Source organism: Rhincodon typus, chromosome 10 (assembly GCF_021869965.1).
Source record: "Rhincodon typus isolate 14 chromosome 10, sRhiTyp1.1, whole genome shotgun sequence".
Taxonomy (NCBI): Eukaryota; Metazoa; Chordata; class Chondrichthyes; order Orectolobiformes; family Rhincodontidae; genus Rhincodon; species Rhincodon typus.
This window is the reverse complement of record NC_063341.1, coordinates 43,594,675-43,620,668: the sequence shown is the minus strand read 5'-3', so window position 1 is coordinate 43,620,668 and position 25,994 is coordinate 43,594,675. Positions and strand designations below refer to the sequence as shown.

The following is a 25,994-nucleotide window of genomic DNA, read 5'->3' as shown; positions in this document are numbered from 1 at the left end:
TGTTGCCATGCTTTGTTAAGTGTAACTACAAGCTTCCCGAGTCTGATGACATTTTGGTTTAATGTCTCAAAATGAACAAATTAATCTTGCGTTTGAAGTTAAAATTATAAAACAGCTTACAAATCTGTGTTTAACAAGGGATTTCAACAAGCTAATGGATCTGGATTTAAAGGCTGAGAAAAAATTCAAAGAAAAATTTTTCATATTTTGTAAATTTGGTTACCAGATTTAGGCAATGATCTATATAGTACAGTTAATAAAATAGTTGTGGATAAACGGTAATGGGAAGAGTGGTTAGGGACATGACTTGGACTACTGGCAAAATTTCTCACAAAATGGAGAAAAATTTGCTGACAATGACTTCGTTTTGTGCATGCAAATTTGAACAATTAAGAATACAGCAGCAAAAACCCTTTAAGTAATAGTGTGATGACAGAAGAGCCAAACAATTGTTGGAGTGATTCCTAAGAATTTTGCCAAATCAGCCAAACTCTAAAATTATTGTCTCCAGTAGCATAAGTTACGCACGTTTAAGAATTCACTGCAGATGGTCGGAGGATATCGTCCATGTCAAGTAGTTTGTGGTAGGAATCTCAAAGTTCCAACAATTGTAAGTGGTCAGTCCCCAGTTTGACACTATACTTAGTTCAATTGTATCATACCGTTTCAGCACATTGTACAAAGGCAAAAAGGATTCAGTGATTCTTAAGATATAATGTAAGACCACAAGAAATAACAACGGTAGGAGGCTGTTTGGCACCTCAAGGCTGTTCTGCCAGTCAACAGGATCGCTGCTGATCAGACAGATTCTTGATCTATCAATCCACAAAGGACTCTGTCCCCACAGCTCTTTAGAGCAAGGAGTTCCAAAGAGACTCAGCTTTCGGTGAAGAGATTTCATTTTTATTTCAGTTTTAAATTGGTGCTTCTTTATTCTGAGACTATGCCCTCTGGTGATATGAGGGGAAACATCCTCTCAACATTTACCCTGTCAAGCCCCTTGAGTCTCTGCTTCCACAAGATTACCTCTCTTCTAAACTCCAGTGAGTAGAGTTCCCATCTCTAAGGTTTTAGAAGTAGATTTGTACCTTGGGTTGTGGATGTTGTGGTCGGTTGGCTCGCTGAGTTGGTTCGTTGTTTCGCAGACGTTTCATTACCCTGCTGGGTAACATAGTCAGTGCAGCCTCCGGTGAAGCGCTATTGTGTTTTCCTGCCTGTTATTTGAACTCTGGTGTCCGTTAGGCTGGATTACCTCACTTCCGGTTTTCCTTCGCAATGGAGTGTATATGGGGTCGAACTCTGTCTTTATTGATGGCTTTCTTAGTAGAGTACCAGGCTTCTTGGAATTCCCGTGCTTGTCTCTGCTTTGCTTGCCCCAGTCGAATTGGTGGTTTTCCTTACCCACGTGCATAGAGATGAGTGAGTATTGGTGGTGTCTTTTTGTTGCCAATTGATGCGAGTATACCCTTGTGGTTAATTTCCTTCCTGTTTGTCCAATGTAGTGTTTGTCACAGTCTCTGCAGGGAATCTTGTATAGGACATTGGTCCTGTCCATACTGGGTACTGGGTCTTTGGTTCAGGTGAACAGTTGGCGAAGGGTTGATGTGGGTTTGTGTGCTACTCTGATCAGTGCTCGTAGGAGCCTTGTGGTCAGTTCAGATGTGTCCCCGATGTAAGGTAGTGTGATGAGTGTATTCGGGTGTGTAGTATCTTCCTGGTGTTGTTTGTGTGATAGGCATCTTCTGATTTAACCTATTTAATCGATTTAACCTATGCTCATCATATTGGAAATCATCAACTTTCTCTACACAGCCTCCAGTGGAATAATATCTCCCCTTAAATAAAAGGGCCAAAATTGCTCTCAATACTCCAGATGTGTTCTCACCAGCACCTTGTGCTGTTGCAGTAAGACTTCCTTACTCATACTCCAAACTTCTTGAAATAAGGGTCAACATGCCACTGGCCTTCCTGATCACCTGCTGCTAGCATTGCGGTTCAAGTATTCTCAAGTCCCTTTTTAATCGCAACTTGCTGCAATTTTTCATTTAAAACAACTTTTTTTGTTCTCCCATCCATTTCACTCAGGGAAACATGGTTTACTGTGTTAAAAAAGGGAGGGTGCCTAAAGAGTGGAGAGATCCAGGAAAAAAGTCAGTAGTAAGGACAAGAGAAAAGAAATTTACATATTGTAAGTAGACTTTTCAGGTGCACACCTCAAGGTTGCTGGATATGGATTACAAATTTGCAGATCCTAAAGGAATTACAAGCATGAAAGATGAGAAAATACTGGAAAATCTCAGACAGCAATCTGTAAGCAAATATGCCCCAAGGACAGACAAACTGTTGAAGAAAGATCCTATTAAGAGGAAGGGAAGAGAAAGGTCAAACAGTAACAGTTCAGAACAAGCAAAAGGCAAGACAGAGGGTGTAGCTTCAAGTTAAGGAAAATAGCAGATGTTGGAGCCACCAGGAGCAGACACCTGTGTGTTTGGGAATTCTTAATGCTTACAAACAAGTTAGAAGACAAGTTATTAAAAAGCTGGCAAACAGCAAGAATTGAAAGCTGGAGATAAATGACACATACACAGTTGCCAGACAGGGGTCAACCAGCCCATCACAGTGAAACGCATGGAAAAGGATCTCCTGTTGGGGCTCAGGGGTAAAACAAGGCTAGTGGCACAAGATTTCAATGGGGGAGGGAGGGGTAATGTTAGAATACAGTGGATTCACCTTTGACAAGTGACCTGCGGTCATTTTGTTGGCTTTACTAGCATCAAATATTTCGGAATGCAGATCAGGGAAGTCATCTGAAAAGGGAAGTGATTCTTGGTTCTTCAAAAAGAAAGACCAAACACAGTGGGTACACTCTGGAAGTTAAATAAATGTGTTAACGGTCTAAGTGATGACTCCAGACTTTGATATTTCTCAATAAGGTCCATCTTACTATTCAGTCTCTAACTGAAAAGCCGACCCAGCCGGGGCAGATTTTGGGCATCTTTATGATGCACAGAGATGATTGAGGGAAGATAAGTAGCAGTGAATTTGAAAACAATGTTATTAATGGGTTTAAAAGCAGAATTTAAAGTGAAAATCAGGTTTCTGGAGCTTTTAAGTACATCAAACCGGAATCAGGCAAAAATAGATTGAATGTCACTTTGCATTAGCAAGTTATTTATAACATATTTGTCCCATTGCAGTTGCCAAAATAAGGCATCAACAATATATATGGAAAAAAAACAAACTGAGAAACTTCAAAATCAAAAGGGGAGACAGGTGGCAATGTCACTGGGTCTAGTTAGTAATCCAGAACCTCAGCTGAATAGCACCAGATTCAGGAGCAGAATTAGGCCATTCAGCCCATCGAGTGTGCTCCACCATTTGATTATGGCTGATGTGTTTCTCAGCTCCTGCCTTCTTCTTGTTACTTTTGACCCTCTTATCAATAAATAGCCTCTGTCTAAAATACATTCAATGACCCGGCCTCAACAGCCTTCTGCAGTAATGAGCTCCACACAGGAACTACTCTCTGGCTGAAGAAATTCCTCCACATCTCAGTTCTAAAGGATTGTCGCTTCACTGAGTTCCTAGTCTCTTCTTCTCGTGGAAACACCTTCCCCATTGTCCACTCTATCCAGGCCACTCAGTATTCGCTAATTTTCAATCAAATCCCTGGACATCCTCCTAAGCTCCATGGAATACAGATAGAGTTTGCAACTGCTCCTCATATGACAAGCCCTTCATCCCCAGGATTATTGTAAACCTCCTCTGGACCCCCTCCAAGGCTAGCACATCCTTCCTTAGATACAAGGCCCAAAACTGCTCCAAATTTGGTCTGACCAGAGGATCATACCACCTCAATACATCTCTGCTCTGGCTGGTGAATACAACAACTTAAGAGGGACTGTACAAAATGGATTAAAACAACGCAGTCTGGGGGACACAGCTGGAAAGGGTGAAAGATGGAGTAAAATGATGCAATATTCCAAAAATTTGGCTTTTTTTTTGTGCGACAAGCCCGTATCAAATGGTCTAAATGTCTTTCAGAAGCCAGACCACAAAGTATCAAGAGCAAGGGAGACGATCCTGTAAAAAACAGGAACTGAGCTGTTTAAAACAAAATATTTTACATTAAAGCCAAAGAATAATAGTGAGTGTGCAGATAAAGTTAATGATAAGTTCTTCTTTAAAAAAGGCATTCAGCGCAATAATCCAAGTGTCTCAGGACAACTAAAAGCAGCAAATGAAAACATAACCATGGCATAGTGTAAAAAGAATTGCAGATTTTCAATAGTTTGAAAATTCAACAGACAAGCTGAGTTTCAACATCCTGAGTGGGACAGAAATTTTATGAAATGAGCAAAAGATGTAGCAGAAAAGAGAATGCAGCCTAAAATATTACATAGTACATTGCTTAACAAGATAGTGAAGAAAAAGGAGACAGGAAAGTACTATGAGTCAAGAGGTAGGAGGTATGGAATGTGGAGCCTTCTGAATCCTTGCCACCCACAGTGCTTCCAAGTGGCGAGGAGGAGGAAGACAGATTCATCAGCAACCTGCTCACCGATGTTCAGTTTAGATTCTGCCAGGGCCAACACAGAGGAAGATGGTTATGGTTGCTGCAGGTCAGTCATCTCTGTCGCACTTCCTCAGGGTAGTGACCTCGGCCCTTCGGATGCATCGTCACTAGCCTTTTATAATTGAGGAATGTTTGCTGATCATTGGCACAAAGACTGCAGTGGTGCTGAACGATGTTCAAATGCAGAAAGACTTTGACAATATCCAGGCTTGGGATGACAAGTGGCAAGTAACACTCATGCCACAAGACTGCCAGGTAATGACCATCTCCAATAAAAGACAATCTAACCACTGCTTTTTGACAATTAAATGGCTTTGCCATTGCTGAATCCTCCATTTAATGCTAACAGCAGGATGTCGATTAAGCAGAAACTCAACCAGACCCAACTTGTTTAAGCTATCAGGCTCAAGTGAATCCCTAGATAACTATAAAAGGCATAGGAGCACACTTAAGAGGGAAATCAGAAGAGCAAAAACAGAGTATGAAGTGGATCTGGCAGACAAGGTTAGAGATAATCCCAAGTGGTTCTATAGCTATATTAAGAATAAAAAAAAAATGGCTAGGGAGAGAATAGGTCCCCTTAAAGATCTGGACAGCTGTCTATGTGTGGAATCACAGGAGATAGGTGAGATTTTCAATGGATATTTATCCTCAATGTTTACTGAGGAGAGAATCACGGATGTTAAGGATATAAGGGAAACAAATAGGGATGTTTTGGACCACATATATATTAGCAGGGAGATGTTTGTAGCCTTAAAGACATTAAGATGGATAAATCCCCTGGGCCTGGTCAAGTCCATCCTCGGACATCATGGGAGGCTAGGGAAGAAATCAGAGGCCCTTGCTGAGATTTGTGTGTCACCTTTACTGGAAGACTGGAGGGTGGCTAATGTTGTTCCATTAAGTGGCAAAGACAAGCCAGGGAACTACAGGCCAGTGAGCCTGACATCAGTGGTAGGCACGTTATTGGAGAGGATACAGAGGGACAGGATCAACCAACATTTGGATAGTCAAGGTTTGATTAGGGATAGTTAGTGTGGATTTGTGCATGGGAAGTAATATCTGTCAAACCTTTTAGAGTTTTTAAAAGAGGATAGCTGAGGGTAAGGCAGTGCATGTTGTCTATATGGACTTTACTAAGTCCTTTGACAAGAACTAGCCTGCCATGCAGGACAAGGGTAGGTTGCATGGGATCCAGGGAGAGCTAGCTAACTGGATTCAAAATTGGCTCGGTGGTAGGAAGCAGAGGGTAGCAGTTGAAGGTTGTTTCTCAGACTGGAAGCCTGTGACGAGTGGTGTGCTGCAGTAGTCGGTGCTAGGATCTTTATTATTTGTTATTTACATAAGCGATCTGGATGTGAATGTGCAAAGCATGCTAAGTAAGCTTGCCGATGATACAAAATTAGGGAGGTATTGTTCATAGCAAGGAAGAACATAGAGCATAGAATAGTACAGCACAGTACAGGCCCTTCGGCCCACAATGTTGTGCTGACCTATTATCCTACAAAGATCAATCTACTCTGCATACCCTACATTTTACTATCCTCCATGAGCCTATCCAAGAGTCGCTTACAAGTCTCTGAACTATCTGACTCCACTACCACTGCCGGCAGCGCATTCCACATGCCCACCACTCTGTGTAAGGAACCAACCTCTAACATCTCACCTATGCCTTCCTCCAATCACCTTAAAATTATGCCCCCTCGTCATAGTCACTTCCACCCTGGGAAAAAAGTATCTGGCTATCCACTCTATCTATGCCTCTTACCATCTTGTACACCTCTATCAAGTCACCTCTCATCCTTCTTAGCTCCAATGAAAAAAGCTCCCTCAACCTTGCCTCACAAGACCTGCCCACTATCAAGGCAGTATCCTGGGAAATCTCCTCTGCACCCTCTCTGAAGCTTCCACATCCTTCCTATCAGCTGACCAGGACTGAACACAATATTCCAAGTACGGTCTAACCAGAGTTTTACATATAACTGCAGCATAACCTTGCGGCTCTTGAAATCAATTCCCCTGCCAACGAAAGACAACACACCATGCGCCTTCTTTACAACCCTACTTGGGTAGCAACTTTGAGGGATGTATGGACGTGGACCCCAAGATCCCTCTGTTCCTCCGCACTGCCAAGAATCCTGCCGTTAACCCTGTATTCTGCATTCAAGTTCAACCTTCCAAAATGAATCACTTCACACTTTTCTGGAAGGAATTCTATCTGCCACTTCTTTGCCTAGCTCTGCATCCTGTCAACGTCCTGTTGCAAACTACAACAACCCTCCATGCTGTCCACAACTCCACCAACGTTTGTGTCATCAGCAAACTTACTAGCCACCCTTCCACTTCCTCATCCAAGTCATTTATAAAGATCACATAGAGCAGAGGTCCCAGAATAGATCACTGCAGAACACCACCAGACTCCAGGATGAATACTTTCCATCCACTACCACCCTCTGTCTTCTATTGGGCAGCCAGTTTTGTACCCAGACAGCCAAATTTCCCTGAATCCCATGCCTCCTTACTTTCTGAATAAGCCTACCATGGGGAACCTTATCAAATGCCTTGCTAAAATCCATATACACCACATCCACTGCTCTGCCTTCAGTGTGTTCTGTCACATCCTCAAAGAATTCAATATGGCTTGTGAGGCATGACCTGCCCCTCACTAAGCCATGCTGACTATTTCTAATCAAACTGTGCTTTTCCAAATAATCATAAATACTATCTCTCAGAATCCTCTCCAATAATTTGCCCACCACAGAAGACAGACTGACTGGTCTGTAATTCCCAGGATTCCCTATTCTCTTTCTTGAACAAGGGAATGACACTTACCACCATTCAATCATCTGGTACTACTCCAGTGGACAGAGAGGACACAAAGATCAAAGATCATTGCCAAAGGGACAGCAATCTCTTCCCTTGCATCCTTGAGTATATCCCATCTGGCATAGGGGACTTAGCTATCCTCATGCTTTTCAAAATTTCTAGCACATACTCCTTCCTAACATCAACCTGTTCGAGCATATCTGCCCGTTTCATGCTGCCCTCAGAATTGTTAAGGTCCCTCTCACTGGGGAATACTAAAGCAAAGTATTCATTAAGGATGTCCCCTGACTCCGCGCACAAGTTCCCTCCACTATCCCGGATTGGCCCTACCCTCAGTCTGGCCATCCTCTTGTTCCTCACATAAGCATGGAAAACCGCAAGCCTTTCTTCGATCCTACTCGCCAAGGTTTTCTCATACCCCCATCTAACTCTCCTAAGTCCATTCTTCAGTTCCTTCCTGCCTCCTTCGTAGGCCTCTGGAGCCCTGTCTGATCCTTGCTTCCTCAACCTTAAGTAAGCTTCCTTCTTCCTCTTGACTAGATGTTCCACATGTCTTGTCATCCAAGGTTCCTTCACCTTACCATCCTTTCCTTGCCTCAGAGACAAAGCTATCCAGTATTTATGACAACTGCTCCCTAAACAACCTCCACATTTCTGTCACGCATTTATCAAAAATTTGAGAAGCATCTTGATCGGATTGGGAAGGGGGCTGAAGATTGGCAAATGCAATTCAATACAGATAAGTGAGAGGTGTTGCACGTTGAAAAGTCAAACCAATACAGGACTTAAAACAGTAAGTGGTAAGCTCCCGAGGACTGTCGTAGAACACAGGGACGTCGGAATACAAGTACATAGTTCATTGAAAGTGGCATCACAGGTGGAGAGGGTAGTGAAGAAGGCATTGAGCATGCTTGCCTTCATCGGTTGAAGCACCAAGTACAGGAGTTGGAACGTTTTCTAAGTTGTTGCTGAGGCCACACTTGGGGTATTGTGTACAGTTTTGATCACCCTGTTATAGGAAAACAGAGTTAAACTGAAAAAAAGTGTGTAAAGAAGATTTACGAGGATGTTGCCAGGACTAGTAGGCCTGAGGTAAAGGGGGAAGAGTTTGAACAGGATAGGACTTTATTCTTGGAACGTTGAAGAATGAGGGGTAACCTTATTGGAGGTGTATAAAATCATGACGGACACGGATAGGATGAATGCATATCATCTTTTTCCCCAAGGATGAGGAATTGAAAGCTGAAGGGCATAGGTTTAAGGTGAGAGGGGAAAGATTTTAAGGAGGACCTGAGACGCAACTTCTTCATGCACATAGTAGTGCATATATGTAATGGGCTGCCAGAGAAAATGGTTGAGGAAGGTACAAATAGCAACATTTAAAAAAAACATTTGGATGGGTCCATGAATGGGAAGGGTTTAAGAGTGATAGGGACCGAATGTGGGCAATTGGGACTAGCTGAGTGGGCACCATGGTCAGCATAGACCAGTTTGGACTGAAGGGCCTGTTTCCATGCTGTATTACTCTACGACTATTTAAATACAGCAGCTAAACAGTAAATCAGAGGCTAGCAATTCTGCAGCACATCTCATGTCCTGACTGCCCAAACCTTGTTCACCATCTCCAAGTCCCATGGAATCCTCGCCACTTGCCTGGATGAGTACAGCTCCAACAATACTCAAGCGGCTGGATGATGTGCTGCTCACTCAATTGGCACCATATCCACAAGCATTCCCACCCTCCACCACCAATGCTCATTAGCACCGCAGAAATGGCCAAAGATCCTTCAAAACCACCATTCAATCCCACAACCACTTCCATCTAGTCAGAGAAGGGAAGCAGATAAATGGAAACATTGCCACCTGGAAGTTCTTCTCCAAGCCACTCGCCATCCTGACTTGGAAATATACCGCTATTCCTTTCCCACCAATGGGTCAAAAATCTAGGAATTCCCTCTCTAATGGCATTGTCGATGTACCTACAGTAAATGGACAGCAGCAGTTCAAGAAGGCAGCTCATCACCAGCTTCAAGAGCAACTAGGGGCAAGCAATAAATGCTGGCTTAAAGGTTATGGAGATAGCATGGTTAAAATGCCTTAGTGTTTGATCAGCAATGATCAACATTAAATGGCAAGGCAGGTCCAACAACTTGAATTGCCAACTCCTGTTCTTATGTTCCTATCCATTTTGCTTTGTAGCAATGACTTTGGCCTACAATATTCTGCCCAGCGTCCCTTTGAAGTGAATCCGGGAAAGAACAGAGTATCATAATTAGACCAGGTAGATGCAGTGAAAAACTAGAACCAAAGGCACAATGAGCCAAATAACTTAAATGTATATACTGCATATTGTATTATTCTAATCTGAAACTTAAAAATCACATGCTTTTAGATTTTGTGAATAACATTCTGTTGCTGTGATTGCAAACAAATTTCCTTCAATTTAACTTGGAGCAGTTTAGCAAAGAAAAAAAAACTAACGATCTGGATTCCAAGCTTTTTCCATATACGTTAAGCTGACTAAATAATAAAATTTTAGTTTGCGATTTTTCTCTATGTCTTTTTTAAAGATACATTTATTGTTCAGGAGAAAGTTGTACTTTTGCAAGCAGATTTTAGCGACACCATGCCAGGTATCGAATGGCTTAGCTCTGCTCACTTTGAACAATTTGACTCCATTCACTTCCTCAAAGAAATTCTGTTGCTATTGAAGAGATTCAGCCTCTGTTGCTTTTTTTTGATTAAAGGCCAATGTGCCTTTGAGAGAAAGTATAATATATTGTGTGGTGGTCTCTAAGATCAGACTTAAAAACATAGTTGGGTTCCAACAACCGATCATAGGACCAGGTTGTCAGGAACAGCAAGAGGGGTTAAAAAGTCAACAAGTTAATTACAGTAGGAAGAGAGAAAACTCTCGTTCACTGACTGACTCTTAACAGTGAGCTAAATTTCTGATAGAACTAAGCGCAGTGCGCAAGCTTTAGAAACAAAACTCAATAGCCAAAGGAAAACTAGAACCAAAAAAATTCTGATCCAAGGTTGCAATGTTCACAAAGTCATTATGTTGAACAGGGAGTTTAAGGGATAACCTTGCCAGAAGAAAACAGGAGGAGAAGAGAAAGGATGGAGAGTAGAAGTCCAAAAACAAGATCTATGTTTGGGTTGTAGGCAGATCACATGACACGAGGGGTAATGCTGCAAGTGAAAAAAGGCAGGTGGCAATAGGACAAAGGAGAAACCAAAAAATGTGTCTAGAAATGTCAAGGTAACACAAGTCCTTACCGATCTACTTGTCACAAACTGTACAGGTAAAAGTGACTATCTCCTTGTAAAGACAAGGAGCTGTTGTGTGGTGCTACCATTGTGTTAAATTAGAACGGGTCTCACACCTAGGGATACATCAGGTACCAGAGGCCATCAACAAAATTGTACTAAATCACAATCTGATTTCACGGGCCAACATATCCCTTGCTTGACCATTCCCTTCAAGCTGGAAGGATGCATGCTGGTTCAAAGATGAGTGCAAGAGAATATAGCAGGACAACACAAGACAAACCTAAAAGTAAGACATCAATCCAGTGAAGCTACAGCTCGGGGAACTTGAATGCAAAACAGCAGAAGCAGCATGCAACAGACAGAGCTATGATTCCACAGCTGATCGATCAGTTCCAAACTCTGCAGTCCCACCATATGCAATGAATTCAACTATTAATTAGGAGGAAACTTTATGGATATCTAGATCCTCAAACGATAACAAAGCAGGACAATAACTGCAAAAGACAAGGCTGACACATTTGCAACACCGGCAGTCATAGGTACCAATTAGACAATCATTTTGAAATCCTCTCAAGGTTCCCAGAATCTCAACTGCCAATCTAAAACCAAATTTCATTAATTTCAGGTGATATCAAGAAACAGGTGAAGGCACATCAAAAAGGGCCATTGTGATATTCTGCTACAGATTTGAAGATTTGTGCTCCATAATGGGCCACACCTCTATTCAAGCTATTCCAGTACAGCTACACTGGCAACTATCCAGAAATGTGGAAAACAAGTTATGCCTGTCTGCAGAAGTCACCAATTATCGCCAGTTTACATCTGATCAGGATGATGCAAAGTGTTGCTGACAGCAGTATCATGTGACACTTACTGACACTCCATATTGGTACTCATTGTTTTGGCTGTGCAGCAGTGGTCGAGGGAGTACATCAGTAAGGCAACTTAGCTCCCGACCTCATTGCAGATTTGCTCCAAACATGGAACAAATCTACAAAAGAACCAAACTCAAGGCAAGAGTGGTTCTATTTTATATGAATAATAGAGTTTGACAAAGTATGGCATCAAGGAACCCAAATAAAATTTAAGTTAATGGCAATTAGGGTCACATCTAGCACAAAACGGAGATGATTCTGACTGTTGGGAGGACAATCATCTCAGTCCCCAAACATTACTCAAGTTCCTCAGGCTCATCTACCACACCCAACACCCTCAGTTGCTGCAATGATCTTCCTTCCAGAAGATTTGGTGATGTTTACACAAAGTTCTCCACTATTTGCTTCTCCTCAGATACTGAAGCAGTCTGTACCCAAGTGCAACAAGATTTGGACCATATCCAGGTTTGCGCCAGTAAGTACCAAGAAACATTCATGCCACAGACAGCCAGGCAATGATCATTTCCAAAAAGACAGAATCCAACTATTGTACCTTGACATGCAATAGCATTATCACTTACCAACCTCTGGGAACTACCACTGACCAGAAACCTAACTGTAGTTACAATTGCAGGTCAGAAGTTGAGAATTCTACAGAGTAATTTGCTTAACTCCCCCAATCATGTACACCATATACAAGGCACAAGTCAGTCCAAGAATACTCTTTACTTATCTGGATTAGGGTAGTTACAATAGCACTCGAAGCCTCATGCAATCAAGGGGCCAAGCAGCCAACTTGAATGGCTTTCCAGCCACCACTTCAAAACGTACTCCCTCGACCACTGCTGCACAGCCAAAACAGTGAGTACCATTTACAAGATGGGTAAAATTTATCAGGCCTTCTTCAACAGCACCCGAAAACACATTACCTCTACCACATAGAAGGATAAGGGCAGAGGTTAATAGTACCTCCTGCAAGCTCCATTCAAACCACACACTATGGTAATTCAGAATTATGATTGCCATTCCTTTACTGTCGCTTGATTAAAAATCGAAGAACCTAAAATTGATAGCTTGGTAAGACAATTTCATCAGGTAGTTAAAAGTCAACTATGTTGGTATTAGTCTGGTGTCACATCTAAGCCAAACCAGTTAAGGATCGCAGATTTTCTTCCTTGAGATCAATTCAATCAGATGGGTTTTTTTCAGAAAAACTGATGGTGTGTGTCGAGGTCACCATTACTAAAGCTCGCTTTATATTCCAGATTTATTAAGTGAATTTAAATTCAAGCAGCTGCCTTGATGTGATTTGGACTTTGCACCCTCCGAGTATGAGCCGAGGCCCTTATGTTATAGTTCAATGACACTGCCACTACACCACCTGTATGGCTTGTACCCGACAAGATTTCTCCCAACAAACCAAAATCGACTTTCGTACGAGCTGGAAGACAACACTACAATGCTATATACCAACATTTTCAACTGCCTATTTGCTGATTTTCAAGAATATTTTCTCTTTCTTACTTACACTTGTTACTGTTACGCAGTTGGGTAAAGTAATCATGAAACGGAAGGCAGGAAGCTAAAATGTGTGGTTCCTTTAAGAGATTTGTGCCTTATCTGTACTTAAATTTAATGTGAGCAGTAGCTGAAGTTGCCAGTACAAGGAGCCTCGAAGAGTGAAACACGTGTCTCAGAAACGCCTTACAGGTAGCAGGGAAAACAGCAGTCTTCTTTTGAAATTGTGACGAGTTTGAATTCAGCCAGTTAATTTAAAACGAAGCACCACGATACAGAAAGCCAAATGAATTTAAAATCGATGGTGTTGACAACCTGAAACCAATCATATAAGAATTTGATTATGTCATTACAGGTATAAGGCGAGGGCATGAGGAAAATTGGGGACAGCCAACTGGCAGAGTTAGCACCATTCAGCTCTCAGAGAAAGCCCATCTAATCAGTCAAAAGTGCCATGGTATTCTTGTTGAAAAAATTATAGAGGTAAAACATTCCTGACAGCAGAATTGAAGGAAGAAAGGTGTTTGTGAAGAGACTAGAGATGACAAAATATTCCAGAAGACTCCAAGTTTGGAGTCTCTCCAAGTTTGCACAAACTAAGTTATCGTTTATTGCTGCTTATTAACTGGATTTATATTAATGGGTCTTGTCTTTATTTAAAGACCATTCCAGTACAATTTAGACCAGTTAAGGACTAGTTAGTAGTACAGGGGGAATTGTTGGTTTGTTTGTAATTTTGTTCATTTATTCATTGTTGGGTTAAATAAATAGTTTATTTCTTGTTACTTGTAAAGTGGAGATCAGGGATTTTCTTTCTTTTAACCATTCTTCTAATAGATTAGGAAGGGAAAGAAGAGCTTCTCTGGGTGTTTCAGGCTAATTGTTTGAGGGAAACCCCATACCCCTGACATAACAAATTGGGGCTTGTATTTTAATTATCAGAGGGGTTTGGTCATTCCCCATCATAACAAAAATTGGGGGCTCAAGTCTGGGATCTGGACAGAATTAAACAGACATGAGAATTAGTGTCCTAGATCCTTAAATAAAAAACTTAGAGGAGAAAAAAATCTGTTTAATTTCGGTTGCTTGTGGTAGGTTAAAATCAAAAGTGAGGAAAATGACTCTTAACATTGCTTAAATAGGTTTTGGAGTTTGAAGATGCTTCCCAAATTTGCCAAGGAAGTTTAGAAAGACAGACGAAGGATATACTGTTAGAATTAGCAAATAGGTTAGAATTGGGTTTAACTAGAGGTGAGAGGAAAGCTGAAATTGTAACTAGTTGGTCAAGTGTTTAGGTACACCAGAGAAACAGGCAAGTGCGGTGGAATTAGAAAAAAAAACTTAGATTGCAAATGAGACAACTGGAGTTAGAAAATGAAAGGAAGGAGAGAGAGTTTGAATTATGGTTACAAGCAGAAGAAAGGGAAAGAAAAGCCAGGTTAGAGGATAAAGAAAGGGAGAGAACGTTCTTAGCTGAACAAAAAGAAAGAGAGGGAAAGCGAAAGAGAGTGGTGAGGGAGAAAGAGAGAGAGTTTGAACGTCAGAAGTTGCAAATTGAACAGGAAAGTCAATTTAAAAGGATGGAGGTGATGGTAGAAGATAGGTTTAGTATCGACGACGGTGATGATGAGTGAAGCCAAAGACATCGTAGGAATATATACAAATACATTAAAACATTGCCTAAGTTCGATGAAAAAGATGTAGAAGCCTTTTTCATTTCGTTCAAGAAACTGGCGAAACACATGAATTGGCCAGAGGGTGTGTGGGTAATGTTAATTCAGACTAAGTTGGTAGGCAGGTCTAGTGAGGTGTTTGCAGAGCTGTCAGATGAGGTGTCCAAAGATTAACAAGAGGTTAAACAGACAATTTTGAGTGCCTACAAATTGGTACTAGAAGCACATAGATAACGGTTCAGAAACATAAAGAATGAACCAGGTCAGAGTTATGTTGAACAAAAACCCAAAGAACTGCGGATGCTGTAAATCAGGAGCAAAAACAAACTTGCTGGAAAAGCTCAGCAGGTCTGGCAGCATCTGCGAAGGGGAAAAAAATGTTGACCTTTTGGGTGCTGTGACCCTTCCTCAGACTTGTGTTGAGTTCAAAAGAATTAAACAGGGCAACTTTGAAGGAGGGATGACAGCATTAAAACATAGACAAGACATGGGGATTTTAAAGATTATTCTGCTGGAGGAGTTTAAAAACTCACTTCCAGAGATGATGAGAACTCATTCGGGGAACAGAAAGTTACCAAAGAAAGAAGAATTGCAAAGATGGCAGATGAATATGTATTAGTCCATAAATTGAAATTTAGCTTCTGAGAGCAATTTCATTCCGTAAGGTACTGAAATCGGGTGCGGGGAAGAGAGGAGATCCTTCAACGAAAAACAAAAAGTAGTTCACACTGGGAGCAGTTTACCGCAGGTGAAAAAAAAGGAACCCAGGCGGATGAATAGGAGGCAAGGGACCTCAGGTGTTTTCACTGTCATGGAGTGGGACACAGACACAGTGCCAGTGGTTTAAGAAAGGCATTGAGAAAAAGGATATGGTAAGACAGGCTAAACCAGTGGGATTAATTGAGGTAGTGAAGGAAATTCCAAAAGGAGTCAAGGAGCTGCAGGAGAGTGTGCAGCCTAGTCTCGGGATGGATTGTGAGACAATGTCCGATCTCTTAAAAAGACGTCACCTCTGTGGGTAAGGTTTACTCAGTAAGAACAGGGGGAAGAAGATAAAGAAGTTACAATATTGAGAAATGCAGGAGCTGGTCAGCCTCTAATAGTAAGGGATAACGGTATTGCACTCCTTCTGAAGTATAGGAGAGTGGTAATCTGTGGAATAGATGGACAGAGATTTAGAGTTCCCCTGTGTAAGATCAGGTTGGAAAGCCCAATCAAGACTGGGGAAGTGAAAGTGGGAGTGATTGAAAGAGAGTGTCAATTCCAAGAATACATTTTTTTCTTGGAAACTACCTGGCAGGAACAAAAGTGGGAGTGATGCCCCTTGTAGTGGAGGAGCTGAAGGAAAACCAGGGAACTGAGGAGTTAAGAGAAAAATATCCTGGAATTTTTCCAGACTCTGGTGACAAGATCCCACAGTCAAAGGTTAAAGCAAGAGGGGAAAACCAAAGAGAAAGACGAAGGAGTTGAGGTCCAGTTAGCAAACACCCTGTCTGATGACATGGTCAAGGAAGAACCTAAACAAGTAGAGGTGCTCAGTTCCGAAAAATTACTGCAGTTACAAAAAGATGAGACAATAATAGATCTACATATAAAGCTTACTCAGAAAAGGAATCAAAATGTATTCCCAAGTATTAATATCTCAAGGATAGAATCCTAAGGCATAAATGGAGACCTCAGCAGATTAATGCAGAGGAGAAATGGGTGGAAGTGCACCAGATTATGTTGCCAGTAGCATATGGGCAGGAAGTATTACGGGAAGCACACAAATTACCGGGAGGTCATCATTTAGGAATGAGGAAAACTCAGGCTAAAATACAAAAGCACTTCTATTGGCCTGAATTGCATAAGGATGTGGTTGAATTTTGCCGTACGAGTCATACTTGTCAAATGGCTTAAAGCCACAAGTAGTAATAAAACTAGCATCTTTGGAAAGGGAACTAGAAAAAGGTATTAGTTACTGCCCCTCACTGAGGAATCAGAATCAGAATCAGAATTTTTTCTTGATGTACCTCAAAGTAAGCTAAATAATGAGGAAGTTCTTAGACAATGGGATAAGACAGTGAGCTCTCTGTCTCAGGAACACAGGACTGAATTGAAAGGCTTGCAGAAATGAAGAAATACGTGGGAATAAAAAAAGGGGAGGACTAGTACTACAATGCATAAAGTTGAAGTAGGAAATGCTATTCCAATAAAACACCACCCCTACAGGCTTAATCCTCTTAAAGCTGCACAGGTACAGAAGAAAGTAGAAACAATGACATCATCTTGGAGCACCGAGCCGAGGCAAAGCGAATGGAGTTCGCCAATCATGTTGGTTCTGAAGCCTGATGGGACTCAACGATTCTGCATGGATTATCAAAAGGTCAACGCCACAACTGCATCGGCCTCATAGACAATTCCAAGGCTGGAGGACTGTGTGGACAAGCCACGTTTATCACCAAGTTGGACTACCTCAGTGGTTACTGGCAAGTACCTTTGTCAGACAGTGCAAAATAAGTTTCTGCATTTGTAACCCCAAATGGGCTATATCACTTTAAAGCAATGCCCGTCAGTGTGAAGAACACACCAGCCATATTTCAAAGACTTATGAACAGAGTTGTGGCAGGATTGAATAACTGGTGTCTATGTAGGTGACTACAGAAGGCAAAATTGGTTATAAAACTTCACAAAAACTGAATTTGAAGGCAGAAGTGATGTTTTTGGATCATAACATCGGACATGGAAGGATGAGTTGGGGGGGGGGGGGGGGGGGGGGGGGGGGGGGGGGGGCGCGACGCGACACGGTGGCTCAGTGGTTCGATTCCGCCCTCAGGGGACTGTCTGTGTGGAGTTTGCACATTCTCCCAATGTCTGCGTGGGTTTCCTCCGGGTGCTCCGGTTTCCTCCCACAGTCCAAAGATGTGCAGGCTAGGTGGATTGGCCATGCTAAAATTGCCCGTAGTGTTCAGGGAGGTGTAGAATAGGTGGATGGGTCTGGGTGGGATGGTCTGAAGTTCAGTGTGGACTTGCTGGGCCGAAGGGCCCGTTTCCACACTGTAGGGATTCTATGATTCTATGTTGACCTCAAGGAACATAAAGACAAAGGCCATTGAGGAATTTCCAAGACCATCCTCTAACAAAAAAGAGGTGCTTTGATTTTAGGGACTGAGCGGACTCTACTGGAAGTTTGCAATGAATTTTAGTAACTGACAGATTTGCTAAAGAACATGAAATTTCAATGGACAGAACGATGCTAGGATGCATGAGAATTTAAAAGCTGTATTAACCACAGCACCAGTTTTACCTACACCAAAATTCTCAATTCTTAAGTCACTATCGATACCAGCGATATAGAGGTTGGAGCTTTGTTGATGCGGAGGATGATGGCAGAACTGAAAGGCCAAATGGATATTTTTCAAAGAAACTCTATTCATCCAAAAATACTCCACCGCTGAAAAAGAGTTACCGAGTTTGGTGTTGACCTTACAACATTAAGGTTTATGTTACGAACAATATTTTGGAGATGGTTGTGTATACAGACTACAACTCTCTTTTTTGGAAAAATTTAAGGACAAAAAGAAAGACTTTCTTTGGAGTCTTAGGTAACAGGATTTTAAACTTACAAACCGTACATGTTGCTGGACGGAAAAATGTTGCAGATCCGTTATCACGGGTTTAAAGAAAATGTATAGATAAGATTGGACTGTACCTATTCTATGTTTTCTATACATATTGTATTCAGAATTAGTATGAAAGGTATAACTATAGAACTGAACTATATATTGCGAAGAGTGGTAATAGTGTTAAGATTTAGATTAAAAAATAAAGTTATATTTTCACAATGATGGTTCCTTTTCTTCCTTAAGGAGGGAGGTGTTATGAAGTTGGGTAGAGTAATTGTGAAGTGGAATACAGGAAACGAAAATGTTTGGTTCGTTTAAGAGATTTGTGCCTTGTCCGTACTTATACATTTTTATTAAATTTTTGTCTGTGAGCAGCAGCTGAAGTTGCCAGTACAGAAAGCCTCAAAAAGTGAAACAAGTGTATCTAAAAAAAGCCCTACAGGTGGCAGGCAAAACAGCAGCGTTTGGGTGTTGTGACAAAACGTTTGAATTCGGCCAACTAATTTAAACGAAACATCGAGATACAGAAAGCCAATTGAATTTAAATCTGCTGTCGACAGCCTGAAACTAATCATAATCAAGTTCTTCTACGTCATTGCGGGTATACAATCCAAGGGCATTTGGAAAATCTGAGAGCCAACTGCCATCCGAAAGAGAAAATCAACTGCCACCTGCCAGAGTTAGCACAATTCAGCTTTCAGAGAAAGCCCATCTAATTAATGAAAGGTGCCATGGTATTTTGGGCAGCATGGTGGCTCAGTGGTTAGCATTGCTGCCTCACAGCTCCAGGGACCTGGGTTCAATTCTACCCTCAGGCGACTGTCTGCCCGGAGTTTGAACATTCTCCCCGTGTCTGCGTGGGTTTCCTCCGGGTGCTCTGGTTTCCTCCCACAGTCCAAAGATGTGCAGGTTAGGTGGACTGGCCATGCTAAATTGCCCAGTGTCCAGGGGTGTGTAAGTTAGGTGGATTAGACGTGGGAAAGGGTAGGGGGATGGGATGGTCTTTAAAGGGGCGTTATGGACTTGTTGGGCCGAATGGCCTGTTTCCCCACTGTAGGGATTCTATGATTCTGAGTTTAGCTCAAAGTCCTCCACTGAAGAAATTTTACAGGTAAAACATTCCTGACAGAGGAAATAATGGTTTGCAGTCACCAAAAGCTGGGAGGCTGTTGCAAGGAGATAACCAGATGAGATTAAGTTGGTGAGAGTCATCAACACAATGGCATGGCAGAACATTATGTTCTGTCTGCAAAAATGACCCCAACCCTCCAGTCACCTGCCACTTGCCACTTGAACACACCATAATCTTCCCTGGCCAACATTTGTCACAGGCCTGCTGCAGTGTTCAAGCATACCTTAGTGTGAATTTGAAGAACAATATCTCATTTTCCACTTGGGAATCATGCAGCCTCTAAAATGCAACAACTTTAGGGCTCATTTCCATCATTCCACGTGTTCTACCCATCCCTTACCTGGTCCTGTTATGACATGGATTGCTTTTAGTCACCAACTCTAACATACCCCTAAGGCCTATCATCACAATATAAAGGTTTCATTCAGTACAGTACAGCCATTTTCTCCTACTTTTAGCTCTTATCACTTATTCTGCCTTTCTTCGGTCGTGACATGTCATCAATAATCTCCATGCTTAGCTCGACCTCATATGTCTCTCTCACTGGGCTCCATCTCCAACTATCCACTCACTTCTCCCCTTCCCCACACCCACCTGTGCCACTTGGCTTCAGCACAAGTACAAGATTTTCCTAGTTGCTGACAGTTCTGAAGAGTCACTAGATTAGAAATGTTAACTCTGCTTTCTCCCCACAGATGCTATCAGACCTGTGGAGTTTCGTCAGCAATTTCTGTTTTTGTTTCAGATCTTCCACATCTTGTTTTATATCATCTAGCTCTCCTGGTCCACCATAATTATTTATGGCTTAGTAAACCACTTTGTGACATCAAGTCACAGATGTGCCAAAACAACCCAGAGCTTAGCAGAGGTAATTAAAGTCAAAGTTTATGATGTGAACCAAATAATTTAATTCTCTTGAATCTGTAGTGTGATGCAAATTGTGATGTACTTGCATAATTTTATGCTAGTTGCAAGCTTGGATATTTGGGATTGAGCTAGTAATTGGTTAGTTTTTCTGTTGGTCTGAATTTAATAAATAATTTCTAAATATTTCTGTGACCATGATGATTTCTTTTGAAAAGGAATTTTTGACGCCTGATTGTACAGTAGATAGGTTTTACACTTGACTGGGCTTGTGTTTACTTTAGATTGCTTACGCCTCAGCAAACTAAATAATGAGGGCACAAATTTTTGTTAGTTTCTGGAATCTTAAAATCGTGGTGGAGGCACACTTGGCTAAGAGAAACTTCTAATTTTGGGTAGTGTTGGAGTCCTGACAAGATCTTGGAAGAGGATGGCTGTTTCGTTCAGCGCTCTTAAAAGGCGGCTACAATCCTTAAAGTGAAGCGTTAGTGTTGGTTTCAAACCAGACAAAATCCAGATGTGGTAATTTAAGCTAAGTGCAGTGGAGCTCAAGTGTATGATAGCTCCAGGAAGAAGCTAGTTCCAGCTTGAAAAACGGAAGTCCCTGTTGACTTAACACCACTTGTACATCTTGATAGGTTTTTGGGTACAGTACCAGAAGGAGTGGTGCTGTGTGAACTTAACAGGGGTGTTTTGGGCATGACAAAAGCCATCTTCTTTTCAATTGATAAAAGGAGAGTTTTAGGATTAATGGGATTTTCTTTTAAACACAGTTAAAGTCTCGAAATTTGTCTAAATAGAGTTTAGATTATTCTATTTTACCTTGATTCCCTTGGTAGTAAACTTCCATTTTGTTATTGAAGCAAACTCTGCAGCACTATGCGCTCATGGTTCAGCAAGAGACCTCTGCAGTAAATTCAAGACAGAATGAGCTAACAAGCCAGGTTCCTGACTGGGCTCTGACTTATCTGGTAGTAACATATGATGGGATCATTACATTCTAAGGCCACACACACAAAAGGTTAAACTGGGATTACCCACAATCAAATCAATCCTATTCAATGTCCAAGTAAATTCCAAATCCTATATCTTAATCACTATAAAAGCACGCTGCCCTCTTCCCACCCCCTTGCCCAACTGTCATCCTTCTCTGAAATCCTTATCCATATTTGTTTATTTGCTCAAGACCAAAATGCTCAAACACTGATCAAATTGTATTATATAAACTTGACTTGTTCAGTCACATCCTATCCTGTACTCGTCTTCTTTATCCAAGATTAATACCCTTATAGATCACCTGGTTACTAATTTTCTAAATTCTTGATCACAAAAAAAATCCCACACCACCTCTGCAGTCTCGTCTAACCTTGCACCCTCTGGACCACATCGTACATTTTTGAGATTCACATTCCCTGTGTATCCACACTCCCTCCCACGTGCTTCTCAGTTAGCTATCGACAATTTTGGTCTCCCCCCTAAAAACTCTCTGTACTTTTCAATTTTCTTTACCCTGCCCACCTTTAAAGCCTCGAGAAGGCTAATATCTATGACTACATCTTTATTCAATTTTCTAAATTGTTAATCCACCTCTCTGTGGAAGTTACTATATTGACAGTCACTATAAACGTTAAAATTGCTGTCAAGTCTTTTTACATTGAAGGTGGGAGGAGATAGGAAAGAAATATCAGAAACCTAGACTTACAATCACTGGTGTTCTGATAATAATCAGAAGGTAACAAAAGTAACCTGAATAAGTCTATTGCAAATTTCATCTTAAAATGAGGATGTAGCGGAAATTCAGTTGTACGAGAAGAAATTTGTCATGAGGCACAAGCTAGTCATTTGATGAATGTGTAGATATGACAACTCCAGAATTTATCGATACAAAGTTAGTTTTAAAAAGCACATCACACCAATTCTCAAACAAAACTTTTTAACTATCTACTATTGTTAACACAAAACAAAATTTGTAATTAAGGCTAAGTTATTCAACGCGTTAGTGACAGCAGATGGAAGTATTAGGCAGAATTTCCAACATGGGTAGAATGTGCCAATTGTGGCATAATAACATCATGCACAAGCGATAGAACCGTGCATCTAGTCAGAATTTATAGGATTTTCTGTTTAAAAGCAAGATGAAACAGTTTCTTAGAAGTTCTAAGGAAAAGTTTGCCTATTTGCCATTGTTTCTTGTTCCAGCACAAGCCATTACCAACATTAATATAATAAAGCAAATAATTGATAATCAAGTTGCCCTCTAGTTCAAAACAATTATCTTATAATCTTAAGAATGTTAATCCTTCAGTAAACGTATAGGGCTCAAATCACAAGTTCAGATAGCCATTAAAATCTGCGATGAGAGAATGCCAAAATGCAAGTTTACACAGTTTCCACTAAGGACATCATAGAATCCTTACAGTGTGGAAGCAGGGTATTTGGCCCATCAAGACCTCAGCAACCCTCCGAAGGGCATCTCACCCAGACCCAGCCCCTACCCTATTCCCGCATTTCCCACCCTAGGCACAATCGGCAATTTAGCATGGCCAATCCACCTAACCTACACATCTTTGGATGCAGGAGGGAACCAGAGCACCCAGAGAAAACCCAAGCAGGCACAGGGAGAACATGCAAACTCCACACTGACAGTTGCCCAAGGCTGGAATCGAACCCGGGTCCCTGGCACTGTGAGGCAGCAATGCTAACCACTGAGCCACCATGCGGTCCCAGTAGATCAACATAATTCCATAAAGAATGCTGGACAACATACAAAGCAATAGATGAGAAGCTCAGACAAGAAATGAGAAACTGTTCTGTCAGTCAGTACAGGGGATTTGGAGCCAAATAGATAAAAATTCCAATGCCACATACTGATGACATCTTTGACGAATGTTGAACCAAAGCTTGAAGCTATTTAAAAAAAAGTGATTTTTTATTATAAAAAAAACTCTACTGAAATGTGAAGTACCAAAGTTCAATGTCAGTGCCAAATGTGCCACATACAAGTGATCCATTTGTACAAGACAAAGCAGAATGGTCCACAGTGAACAGAAAACAGGAGTTTCCCCATCACTACAAGTACAATAAGTACTAACTTCACAAAGCTGTTTTGTTTCCCCTTGACTGCATTAACTCTACTAACACAAAGTAAAACATAGAGTGACGCTGAGACAAATTGCACAAGTTGGCTCCTGGAACAAATAAGTAAGCGCATTTAATCAATACCTTAAATAATGAAGCGTCATATCATTTGCAAATGACAACTGCGTACGTAAGAAAGCTCTCGCATGTTTTAAATTTTAGGTAATGACAAGCCAGTGGCTTCTAATTCTACATGTTTTGTTAAAATAGTTGAAATTACAAATCTGTCAACACAAGTCAATAAGGTTAAAATATGGCAATTATCAGAATGAAAACACGCCTTACCTCCTCAAAATTCTTCAGTTCGAGATAGCTAGGGTTTTACTTTGTTGGTTTATAACGGGAGGAGGTATTTTCTTTTATTTCGAATGGGTAAGTGGTAAATAAAGGAGTACTTTAGACACAACCAAAGCGAAAAATGTTGAAAGTGGTCAAATATAAAACATTATACACTTCAATATCGTAACGCCTGGTTTTCTTAGGCAGGTGGATAAATACAGCACCAATTGGTGGAGATACACCAGACTGGAGACAAAAAGAAAACTTGTCCAAACAAAGACGAACCTGATATGGCGGCGGCGGTTCCTGATCTATTTCGGTACCGTCTCCGTAACTCGCCCGGTCAGAAGACTCATGGAGCAAAGAAATATCATCTGACGTAGGAGATTTCAAACAATTTCCCATATTTTTCCTTGAATATTACACCGTATTTACCATCACTGCAAGATCCGGCGTGCGAAAGGCGAGGAGAAAGCTAAAAACTGACGGAAAACGGGTGTTAAAAACAAAACGCACGCTTCTTTTTGGGAAACGTCGCGTCTTCCCTCGCTACCACCAAAATCAGAAAATTTTCTTTCCTCTCAGAAAGCAAGGCCGCTCGTTCTTCTTATTTTCTCTCTCTCACCGAAAGCAAAACAAAAACAAGCCGCCCTGTAATTCAGGGTGTGTGGGGGGTGGGGATGGAAAAAGAAACAGAGGCTGCTGGCTCACTCCCAACTTTTCCTTAACACGGCAAAATATACCCTTTCTTGATCATTCACCGACTGAAGGGAGAGACCGGGTTAAGCCGACAGTCAACCCGTACCTCCCTCCAGGCCAGAAGGGCCGTACAGCTACACCTTTCCCCTTCGCGGCTTTGACCCTTTCTCTTCTCCCCCTGCGCCTCGAGAAGGGCCCGTGTGCGTGAGCGCTGACGTATAGCGTCACCAGCCGGCGCACGCAGACTGTTGCACTCCCCGGAAAGAACGGTGCAGACAATCTACAGGGAAGGCATTCTGCAATTTTCCCATGACATTGAACCGTGAGTGGTTCCTTTCGAAAACTCCTTTTCGCCCGTTTAAGCGGTCGATGTGGCTCATCTAGCTTCCTTGTCTTGTCAATTGTACTTCGGCGAAGGCTACATGTCAGATGTTGCTCTCGCAAAAAACAGGCAAAAAATTACCAGGAACCCTTAGGATGTCAAGAGGTCGAGAAATGGCAATTCAAATTCCACCTCAGCAGTTAGAAGTTTACGTTCAGTGAATTAAATAAATCTCGAATTAAATGTTGTCATCAGTAATAGTGATTGCCATAACAGCTCAACCGATTTACTAATTGCCTTAAGGGAAAGAAATCGGCCATCATAGCCCAGACTTGCTCATACTTGTCTTCTGGTTCGCAGCTTTGTGGCTGACTCTTAACTGCCATTTGAACTGGCCATGATATTAAAAGTTATCACAATGGACTGCGATAACACAGTGTGGAACTGGAGGAACGCAGCAAGCCAGGAGAGTCCCGACCCGAAACGTCAACTTTCCTGCTCCTTTGATGCTGCCTGACCTGCTGTGTTCCTCCAGCTCCACACTGTGTTATCTCTGACTCCAGCAACGATAGTTCTTACTATCTCTACAATGGACTGCATTGGCAGTTCTTACCATCTCTACAATGGACTGCTGTGTTTTAAGCCCCAATTTCACATTAGGCAATTAAGGATGGGACGTGAATGCTAGCATTGTCATTGTTACCTCAACAAGCCGTGAATGAATGAAAAAATGTTCTGTGCCTGGTTGTACAGAACTGAACTGCGAATCCTGATCCCCAGAGTTGGATCCCAAAGTAGAAAAGTCATCTTGATATACGCACGATAGTCATAGTGTCATACAGCACGAAAACTCACCTTTTGGTCCATTTCGTCTGCACCGACCATACATTCCAATTTGAGCTAGTCCCATTTGCCAGCATTTGGCCCATATCCCTCTAAACCCTTCCTATTCATATACCGGTCCAGATGCTTTTTAAATGTCGTTATTGTATCAGCCTCCACCACTTCCCCTGGCAGCTGGATCCATACCTGCACCACCCTCTGCGTGTAAAAGTTACCCCTTGAGTCCTTTTTAAATCTTTCCCCTCTCGCATTAAACCCACGCCCTCTAGTTTTGGACTCTCCCACCCTAGGAAAAAGATCTTGGCTATTCACTTCATCCACGCCCCTCAAGATTTTATAAACCTCTATAAGGTCACCCCTCAGCCACA

General features: G+C 41.7%; 1 protein-coding gene across 2 annotated transcripts in view; it reads right to left on the bottom strand.

Moving 5' to 3' along the window:
* rnf11b (ring finger protein 11b) overlaps window positions 1-24,702 on the bottom strand; it is a 46,272-nt gene extending 21,570 nt beyond the window's left edge. The window contains exons 1-2 of one of the 2 annotated variants that reach the window (XM_048601648.1): window positions 24,568-24,702; window positions 24,048-24,244 (exon numbers count right to left, since the gene is read on the bottom strand). In XM_048601648.1, the coding sequence (XP_048457605.1) occupies window positions 24,048-24,167 (120 nt within the window). In that variant the 5' untranslated portion in view covers window positions 24,168-24,244; window positions 24,568-24,702. Of the gene's footprint in view, window positions 1-24,047 lie in introns of both variants that reach the window. The other variant, XM_020528324.2, reaches the window with a different exon arrangement.
* Between the last annotated feature and the right edge of the window lie 1,292 nt (window positions 24,703-25,994).